Genomic DNA, 10,632 nt, shown 5'->3' with positions numbered 1-10,632 from the left:
GTCTGTGCTTCTTTATTGACACTTATGGATGGGAAGTTACATCATTGTGTAATGTACAGCTACAATATTTTCTGTATTGGTGGTGAGTGAAAGTGGCATCTAGTTACAGCTGATTTATGGTGACCTGTAGAGTTTTTAAGGCAAATTGAGGTGGCTTGCCATTCGTAGCCTTGGAATAACCCTGCACTTCCGTAGATTAAAACAGAGCAGATGCAAGTGGGCTAGATTGTGACATTCAGGTCAACACTCTCAGTAGTAGAAAACTGTTCCTAATAATAAACAGATATAAAGAAAAAGGTTGCAGAGAACTAGAATTCAAACTGTTGTAGAATGCATTTGAATTCAGGCAGGTGTTTGTTAATCTTGTTAACAATGTAGACTTTAATCACATATGCTTTATGAACAACTGAGCTAACAAGGGTACCTTACCTGCCATGCACTGTAGTCTTCCACATCTTTCAAATACCTTGGGTTTAATTTTCATCATCATGCCAAATGGGCAACTCGGGCCCCTTCCGCACGGGCCAAAAACAGCGGTTTAAGGACGATAAGAACACTGTTTTGGGAGAGAACTTCACACAGCCACTGTTGTTGCAATGAAGTTGCAACACCCTGTTTCCCCCCAAATGGTGTATTGATGAAACACTAAACTAGTGATTCTTTCCAAAAAAGGCACTGAGCAAATGGCTGGGCAGGAGGCGCTTCTGCTCCGGCTGCTCTTGCGGTTTTTTTTGTTAAATTTCTGGTTCACATCTGCATAGATACACAGGCACACAGGGTCATGTCAGGATCTCACGGAATGTCAACGTTACTGTGGGGATAAATGTGGGCATTCCTGTGTAGATACGCAGAAATGAGTGGCCAACTAAAAAAACCCACTGCACCCCCATGCGAAGTCTCGCAGCCCTGTTGATGCGCTTGCTGTCGAGGGGAGGGTTGGCTTTGTGAACGGATCGGGGTGACATCAGTGTTATTTACAACATTTGCATAGCGTTGTATTGGCATGTGCAGAAGGGGCCATAGAGACAAAGCAGTAAAAAGTAGTTATTTGAAATCGGTGGTTTTGAATTTTTTTTCCTCAAAGGGACATGGATATATTCCAGTCGTGCTAAATGTTTTCAGTATGAACGTGGTTCAACCACTTCAATATGGTGTGCCTCTATGGCTAGGACACCGGAACAAAGCAGTTGAAAAGTTCAGGCAAGTTTTTTATATAAGATCTTTGGGGTACTGCATTGTGTTCCCTGTGCCGTACTCTGTTTAGAAGCTTGTGTGAATTTCTTAGAAACCCAAGAGTGGCTTATTAATTTCAAATTTTGGCTCAGGCTCTGTTTTAACACTAACAAGAATTCTTTAATGTACTCCGTGCTAATTGTCTCTTGAATGGTGGCAACTTGTGCGTACAAAAGTCAGTTTGTTGGGCCTATCCCTTGAAACCTTATATATGCTGCCATCCAATGAGATAAATTGCACTCTAAAAACAAGGTTTCTAGATCAGGAATATCAGCTATTGCTATCACAAACCAGAAAGTCATGTTACTCACTATATCACAACATCCCCGTTATCCACAGGAATACAGCCAAGTATCTCAATCTTTTGACAGTGCCCAGAGAGAGATGGATTCTAACTAGGGCAAGGTTTAATGTTTTTCGATCAGCCATCGCTCTTGGCTGCTTTATGTCAATTCCGCTCCAGGATAGCATCTGTGACCTTTGCCTAAATCAGCTGGAATCAATCAGCCACATTTTATTTGATTGCCCGAAATACAAAAAAGTTAGAAGCCCCTTGCTGTGCAGAGTATCTGGGGTCATACGAGCATCTACATTGGTTTCCTTTCTCAATAGTAGTGATGCTGAGATTCTTGAAGAAGTTGCAAAGTTTCTTTACAGGTATTTGCACATTCTTTATAAGAGATAACTATGGGCTTTTAAATACATATTTATATTTTTAACACTAAATTTTTATTTTTTTAAAAAATAACATTCTATAGAAGATTTAACTTCTACTTCCTTCAGATAATTCATTTATACTTTTGTCAATTCATTGTCACCCCTGTTTAACGGCTCCTGGTCAGGCCATAAATAACTTTTTAACTTATTTTTATCTATTTTATTTATTATTAATTTTATATACTGCTACTCCCCCGAAGGGCTCTGGGCGGTGACAAACAGAATACAACAACAAACAGATGGAGCACGTAACAAAATACAAATTATAAATCTAGGCTCCATAAACCATAAAATACTAAAACCTATTAAAATATAGCGTTCCATACAAAATTGTCAGCGTCCAGGATTAAAACCTTTATTAAAAACCCCTCCCGGGGGGGAGGGACAATAGGCCTCATTGATGTTAAAGAGGCCCAAGATGTAAAGGAGAACAGAAAGAGGGGGTGCACCACTGGTCCCTCAAAAAGCCTGGTGGAACAACTCAGTCTTACAGGTCCTGTGGAACTCACCAAGGTCCCACAGGATGGAGGAAGAGTGTTCCACCAGGGTCCTGGCCCAAGTGGAGGCCAGCCACATCTTTGAGGGGCCGGGGACCACCAGCATTCCTGGTGCCTAATTATTATGCCTAATAAAGGTTATTGTAAGAAAAAGGTTGCTGAGAACTAGAATTCAAACTGTCCTGGAATGCATCTGAATTCAGGCAGATTTGTTAATCTTGTAAACAATGTAGATTTTAATCACATATGCTTTATGAACAACTGAGCTAACAAGTGTAGTTTACCAGCTATGCACCATAGCTTCCACATGTCCCCCTTCTGATTCTGGGTTCTTAAACACATCGGAAAAGGTTTATTGAACCCTTAGATTATCAAGGCTGTTCATAATTTTTCTACGTAGATTAAAGAAAATAAAATCCTTTATATTCAAACAATTACTTTTACTTATTCAATCTAATTCCAATTTCCTTTTGTTTCAATGGGAACACATTGCTATCAGTAATCCTTCAATTTAGAATGAATTCTCTGAAACTGTAACCTTTCCAGCAGTTTATTTTTCCTTCCTTGCATCATCCAAATTTGCATCATCCAAAGGAGGCTTTCGGCAAGGCACCCCAAGAAAGTGGATAGAATAGTACAGATTATATATAATATATCATTGGGATATCATTGTTGATAGGAACCTGTAATCATCTCTGTGCTAGGTAAGCAGGAAATAGGATCAAGTGACATTGTAGTTTGAAGCTCAATGGCTGGATTATCTGCAGGAGGGGGATAGATGTCAAAGACCTATCCTGGGAACTAAAACATCACAAAGCATGCTTGCAAGCATACCAGAACTGTGCTTTAAGCAAACAAAACAACTAACTGATGTTCCCTTTTGTTTGTGGTCAAGAATACTCACGTTCCTGCTCACACAGCAGCAAAACTCATCTCTTCCAAAGGAGGGAGGGGGGATGTTGTGGGGAATGATGAAAAGCCCAATTCTGCAAACTGGTAACACCCTTAGCCCAGATCTGATGTCAAATTATTAAATTAGCCCGTGCAAAGCACAAACAAAGGCTATTGCAACAAGCGCTCAAAGACTGTCCCCTCGGAAAACGTATCAAAGCAACAGGGATTGCACGCTTTTTCTACCAAAGTTTACAGCCTGAAAGTTAAGTGCGCCTAACATCGTGGCTTCGCCCTAACTGCGTATATTGACTGAAGAATATCCTTGGCGTTTTCTTTTTAGCTGGGGGAAAGGAAGTTTATATATTTCTTTATCTCCTCAGGCTGCTTTGACAGAAACCGTTAAGAGAGACCAGGGGGATGCAAATCCCATAGGCTCTGCGAGTCAAGTCCCGGGGCAGGGACGGCGCGTTTACAACTAAGAAGCTATTTGCGGCGTAAAAAGACGCCTGGTCCCGTGAAAGCTTCAGCCGCCAGGTTGTCCCTTTTCTCATCCCGGCCGCAAAGCGGCGCCGCCATTGGCTGCGAGTTGCAGTCACCTGGCGCGTGAGCAGGGCGGTGCGCGCACAGCCTGCAAGGGCAGAGTCCAGCATAGCAAATAGCAATCGCAAAGTGCAGCAGGTGGTTTGAGTTTCTAGCATTTTTTTCCGGGCGGGCGAGAAGATGCCACTGGGGCTGAGGGGCAGGAAGAAAGACAAGTCCAAGGAGACTTCCATGCTGGTGGAGGCTGAGGCTGTCGTGGCGGGAGGGAGAGGCGACGAGGCCGCCGCCGCCGCCGCCTCCCCACCCGCTCAGGTTCCTATCCGGCTCCTCTTCCACACGCAGCTGGCGCACGGCAGCCCCACGGGGCGCGTGGAAGGCTTCGCCAGCGTCCGAGAGCTGTACGCCAAGATAGCAGAGGCCTTCCACATTGCTCCGACGGAGGTAGGTCACTTTTGCACTTTCCCGGAGTGATTCTAACTTGCCCTCGTTCTCCCCGGCAGGCGGGCGTGTCCCGGCAGAGGCTCGGGGCCATGAACTCTAGTGCTGCAACTGCGCTCTCTCTTCACCTCCCAAGTAGTATTCACACCTGTGAGCAGTCGGCTTTACTCTCCAGTAACCTCATACAAGATTGCATCTTCTTTGCCGCTTGTGTGAACTACTTTTGCCCCAGCCTGCGTGAATGCCCGAAATGGGGATTTTAATCTTTATAGTATTTGCAAGGAAGGAATTCTTAATTCCAGATTAGTTGATGCCGGGTACAGAAGTTTCCAGAGGACATCAGAGGACGTGTAAGGAGAATTTCTGGAAAACGGAATACCCGAGGAGGAGTTGTCTTTAGATTTGAGTATACAGAAGGATAGGCTCAAGTTGTCCTACTTCAGCTGTGAAAGAAGTGAACTCTCTGTACTCTCAAAGGCAATTTTTCATGTTTTACTTCACATGTTCTACAGCTGAATCTTGGTCTCTGTTGTCCAGGTGACAGTGGAAACAAAGAAGTATACAAGGCGGTGTGCTGTACATACAGGGTCATTCTCCCTGCTTCCCTTTTGACTCTTTGTCATGTTTTTACTTATACAGTGTGGAACCTCGGTTTTCATTGCCTTCAGTTTTCATCAGTTTTGGTTTTCATCGATTTTTTCAGTGAAAAATTTGTCTCGGTTTTCATCGATTTGCCTCGGTTTTCATCGATTTGCAGTAAGGTGCAGGGGTTTGTGGAGAAAAATCACCCGGACAAAGCTGTTGCAGGCCGTGTCTGCAACTTGTTTAATGATAATATCTTGCCCCATTTCAGACTAATCTTAAAGAGGTGTCAGAAACAGACCTCTTTGGACAGCTTTCTGGTGTGACTTTGGTCCACTGGCTCTGAAGCTGGTCCTAGTGTTATTGTTTGTTACTGTTTTCAGCCAAAGATGTGTTTTTGGTATGTTTTTTGGAGTTCCTAGAACAGATTAATTGGATTTACATTGATTCCTATGGAAAAATTTGCCTTGGATTTCATCGATTCTTTTCAGATGGATTACCAACGAAAACTAAGGTTCCGCTGTACTGTGCTACTCTTTCTTTTTGGTGGCTCCAGACCTCTAATGTCCCATTTTTTAAATTGCACTGACTCATTGCATCTAATTCGTCTGGAATCCTTGTGAGAAAGGCCGACTATAAATAGTATAAATAAAGTAAAGGCTTAATAAAAAATAAATGCTTAATAAAAATTATTCAGTCTTAAATCAGGCAACCATTTGTATGAGAAACTTCCTGCGTTCAGCTGTTACGTGAGCTGGGTGCCCCCTGTCATCTACACCATTATTCATCTTAATTGGAATGTCTAAAAGTGTATGTAAGTAGCACATGAGTTTCCAGTGATGTTTTTGATTGTGCATATGGAACTGTAAGTAGTTATTTGGTATGTTGAAATGGTAGTTTGGGTTTGACGTCCGTGTGGCATCAGATTTAGTTGCTGTAGTCATAATATCCAGCCTAGGACAATTTTGGTGCCTGAGTCAGAAAAGCTAATTGAATTCCCTTGACAGAAGAAATATATTTTTAAAAAATGAACAAGAAACCAAATAATTGAGGACATGCTTCTTTTTTTTTCTTCCTCCTAACAGTTCATTTAAATTTGCTACCTGAGCTGGGTTGTCTCATCCTGCCTAATGTCTGAGCTGGCCCTGTAGCTATTGATTTCAGGAAAATATGTTTACACCATTTGATAGCTGTCATCAAACCTTTTTACTTTGGGTAAAACTTGAATGCTGCTTTGCTGGTAACAGGCCAGAAAAGGGGAAAAAATCTTTCATTTTCAAAGTTGTGGGAATTGTCCTATTTGTATAGCCTTGGGTATAGCAAAAGAAGCAAGCTTGAACACATGTAATTATACGCCTAGCTACATGGATCATTTTACCTTGACATTGCAGCTTGCTACAATAGTATCTCTCCTTTATTATCTTGAAGAACAGTTAGGCCTTTGAAAGACATTGAAGCTTTCCTGAATGACAGAGAATTGTTGTTTCACACCAGAAATTGAGCTGAGCCTAGCCCAGCAAAGCACAACCAACTTTTCACACCAAATAGGGCAACTCTTTCTCATTTCATTAAGTTAATCATGAATTCAGAGTACTTAAAATTATCTGTCCCTTATATACTTGTTCATACTCTAATAACTCTGATTGTGTGGTATTCTCATTCATTTGCCAAAAAGGTCTAGGAAAAACTTTTGGCTTGTGTATTTGCTTTTTAAACAAATGATTATGTTTTACAGTGCAGTCCTAAGGAAAGGTAATCCAATCTAAACCCATTGAAATGAATGGGCTTAGACTGGAGTTACTCTCTTTAGGATTGCATTGTTATACTGTGATTTTCAATTGTAAGGTGCCAGAAGCAGAACTCTGAAGAGGCAGTGTAGAAATATTCTAACTAAACAATCTGGGACAGGAATCAAATATGCCTCCTCTTCACACTCCTGTACTTTGAGGGGGCAGGAAAAAAACCCTTCAGGTGAATAGTTTTTTCCCCTCTAATAGTGCTGGGTTAGATTTTTTTTTAAAAAAAGTTACTTTGGGAACAAACCGGATTCCTTGGTTCATAAATGAAACAAATATAGAAATTTAATTTTTTGCAGAAAGTATTTAAGCACATTATGTCACTGCAACTTGCTGAAATTTCTGTACTCAGTCATTAAGTACTTAGTTTATATTGGATCATGTTGTTATGAGAGGCTTGAACTATACTGGACTGCCACAGGGAAGCCTAGTCAGAGAAAGGTGTCTTGGCACAGCCAGACAAGGTTTGGAGTTGAAAAAGGAGAAACTGAGCCTAGCAACTGGAGCCTCCTCCTGGTTTTTAGCTGGTGGTAGAGTCAGGCCTCCAGATTCCTCGAATGTTAGATGTGGAGGGGAAGGGTTGTGCTCGTCCAGGTCTTGCTTTTATTGGCTTGTCTTTTCTGTCCCCATGTCTTTGCTGGTTCTGAGATAGGAGTAGCCCCAGCCACATTTTCCTCCTTCTTTAGACAGGCTCTCACAGCTTTTATGTGCCACAGTTAGTAGTTCTTGGGCCACTCAGCCCTTTAATGCTTCCTCCACCTCACTTTAGCTTCCTCCCCTCATCCACTTCCTCCCCTCAACCCTAACCCTAACCTGCACCCCCCCCCTCCCCGTGGCACTCCTTCGCTGCTCACTTATCTTTGTTCAGCTGGCTGTAAAAAGAGCTGCAGCCAACGGAAAAGCTTCTGCCTGGCCTGACAGGGGAAGGGGGATGGCCTGTCCCCTGCGGCACCTCGCCCCCCCAATTACCTTAGTTCAGCCAGCTGCAAAGAGTAGCCAGCTGAAAAGCTTCTTGGGGGCCTGGGCGCCCCCTCCCCCCACAATGCCTCACCCCCCCACTTACCTTAGTTCAGTCAGCTGCTCTTTGCATCCACCTGAAAAGCTTCTGCCTAGTGGGGCAGAGTGAGAGGGAAGGGGGCACTCCACCCCCGCAGCCCCCAACCCACCCACCCACTTACCTTAGTTCAGCCACCTGCAAAGAGCAGCCATCTGAAAAACTTCTGCCGGGCCTGGCAGGGCGGGATGAGGGGGGAAGGGGAGGGATGTGGGGGCGATTTTCCACCCCACGTGACTCACCAGGGGTGCCTGGGGGGTTTGTCCATGGATGTCCCTATTATAGCGACGCCAGTGGACTGTGCAGTGTTGCTTAATACTGGCATAGTCTTAATAGTCTCAGAGAGAACAAGGCTATATGGGGTTCTTTGTGACCTTTCCGTTGTCCTCTTATGCAGCTGTTCCTTTGTATTCCAGAATACAACTCTCAGGGGTTCCTTCCTTTCAGTCACTTCCTTTCTCTCTCCGTCTTCCTTTGTCCTCTATGAGGACTGAACATGCTTTCTACAAACTCTTTCCATCTTACCTTAAATGTGTAGCTAGAAGCCGTTATTCTGCCTTTCCTATTTAGAATTGAGTTTTCTTACAATAAAGAACTTGTTTCTTTTCTGAGTAACAAGCCTAAGCGTGAACCTCAGGTAACCAGACTATAGAATTCAACTGTTCAGAGATTCAGTTCCACTTTAATCTGCTGACCTGGGGTGGCTGGCCTGTTGCATCCTGTTGGCAGCCCACTGCAGGGGCCCTGCCACAGTGAGAGCATCAACAGGGACGTGGCAAGGCTCTCTACCTTCTTGTGGATAGTTGTGTTGTATCAATTTGAAACTGGGCCAGTTTGAAACAAGGCCAGTTTTAAAAAATAACTGCTTGTCTGCCTAGATATGTTACAAGTGAACATCTGAGATTTTACTGATTTCTTATGTCATGTATGACACAACAATCAAATCAAAACCAAGGAGAACAGAAAATTGGCCACAAATATCAAATCTGCACACAATGGCCACAAAAAGAAAATCTGCACACAATTTCCAATTCCTAAAGAGTTTGTTCCATGTGATGCCCTTTGGTGATTTTTTGGAAGGGCATATGATCTTCTTCATTCCCACTTGGTGGCAATCCATTTCTTTTTTTTCATATCATCTCTTGAAGGTTTTTTTCCTGAGAACTCCTAATATTCTCATTGTAATTACATTTTTGGATGAAGCACAATTGTTCATGCTATTGGAGCAGAGTTTCTCCATATGATCATTTGTTTCATTGAGGCAGATAGATTTCTCCATAGAGTTTTCCAAAGGATTGGAGTCAACAATCTCATTGAGAGATGAGGAAGAGTCTTTTGTGAAATTTATCTTTGTGAAACAAATTAAGTAAGAAAACTGTGAAGGAAAATCTTAGCTAAATCTGGCTTTTATCAACAAGATTTGATAAAGAAATAGTTATTTGTAACCAGTGGTTTGCAGATGAAATCCTAAAATTAATCATACCTTCATTCATATACAGTGAAAGAAGCAAAAAAGAAGAATTTAAGAGGGGGGCAAAGCAGCAAGGTGAAGGACAAAAATATGGGGGAGGAAGCACTAAAGGAGAAGTTAAATGATTGCACAGTGGCATGAATAACAGCCCACCATTTTAAGTATAATCATTTTAAGTATAATCACACTCTGAGGTAATCTAGTTCAAAACATTTCAGCTAAAAAATGCAGTAAAAGGTCTTTTTCACATGAGTAACAGTATTTCCAGGATGATAAGGAAATATTTATGTGTTTTTAGAAACAATGGAGAAAACGGTGGTTGGAAACAGCCAAATGGGGTGAGGGTGAGGGTGGCGGGGGGGTGGGGGGAGGGCAAGGAACTCTAAAGAGGAAACGATTTATCACCTAGAAATGTTGTAAATTACTTGTGTGGAAAAGATCTTAGACAGGAATATTTGCAACAGCAGCAGGAAACATGTTAAATTAACAGAAGTCCCTTTCAGTTGTTCAAACTTAAGAATTGTTCGCTAGGAGTCTGATTTGCAGATGTATGCAATTCTGTAACATCTTTCTTAAGGATAGTCTCAGCATACAGTTTTGGTTGGCTAGATCATTTTATTTTCAGTTTCACTTATTTCCTTTTATTTTTACTTGCCTAAGCACAATTTTCTGTAGCAATTAGATTTTATTACTGTGCAAAATATATATTTCTCTCTTTTGACTCCTAACTGTAGAGAGAAAATAGATCTTGTTATTGATGGTAACTTTTTAACATAATGCTATTATGAAAAACTGTCTGTTCAGTTATTCAGTTCCATTAGATAATTAGGCAGTATTGTTTGCATTCCTCTGGGTACCAGTCTTCACTTTCTCTGATTCTACCTGTGCCTGTTTCTCCACCTTCTAGTAATTTTTGGTCAGTGTTTCATATGATTTATACCCAAACGTACCACAAATAGATTGTATCTATCTCATGCTGTGTCCTTTTCCATGCAGCACTCTGCTTTCCCCCATGGAAGGCTGAAAGTTACTTCTGATTTTCATGCAATAAGAACAGAAGAAGAACCTTGCTAGAGCCAAACGAGTAGTGTTGTTCAGCATTCTGTTTCTAACAGTAGTCAGCCTGATATTCCAGAAAGCCTACATGCAGATGTGAATGGAACATTTCTCACTATTATACGTTCCTAATGGATACCAAGGCATGGGATGGAAATTAATATAATTTATCAAGGCCCAAGGGTTCAGGGGAGTCCAACATGTGGGGAAATGGGTTTCACAAGCATTTGTTTCCTTCTGTGTGTTCTTGAGGAAATTATGCGGCCATCCCAGGTCAGGTGGGTATCACTGCCCAGTTTTTAGGTCATTTTCTGCCTGGGACCTTGAGCTGTTAAAGACATTCTGTGCTTTGGC

General features: G+C 42.1%; 1 protein-coding gene across 1 annotated transcript in view; it reads left to right on the top strand.

Moving 5' to 3' along the window:
• The first annotated feature begins 4,060 nt into the window (after positions 1–4,060).
• The window catches only part of GIPC2 (GIPC PDZ domain containing family member 2), a 28,791-nt gene continuing 22,219 nt past the window's right edge, over positions 4,061–10,632 (top strand). The window contains exon 1 of the mRNA XM_048496886.1: positions 4,061–4,322. Within this exon, the coding sequence (XP_048352843.1) occupies positions 4,062–4,322 (261 nt within the window). The 5' untranslated portion in view covers position 4,061. The remainder of the gene's footprint in view (positions 4,323–10,632) is intronic.

This window comes from Sphaerodactylus townsendi, linkage group LG05 (genome assembly GCF_021028975.2).
Source record: "Sphaerodactylus townsendi isolate TG3544 linkage group LG05, MPM_Stown_v2.3, whole genome shotgun sequence".
Lineage (NCBI taxonomy): Eukaryota > Metazoa > Chordata > Lepidosauria > Squamata > Sphaerodactylidae > Sphaerodactylus > Sphaerodactylus townsendi.
Note: the sequence above shows the minus strand (reverse complement) of the source record. Positions and strands in the feature narration are given on the sequence as shown.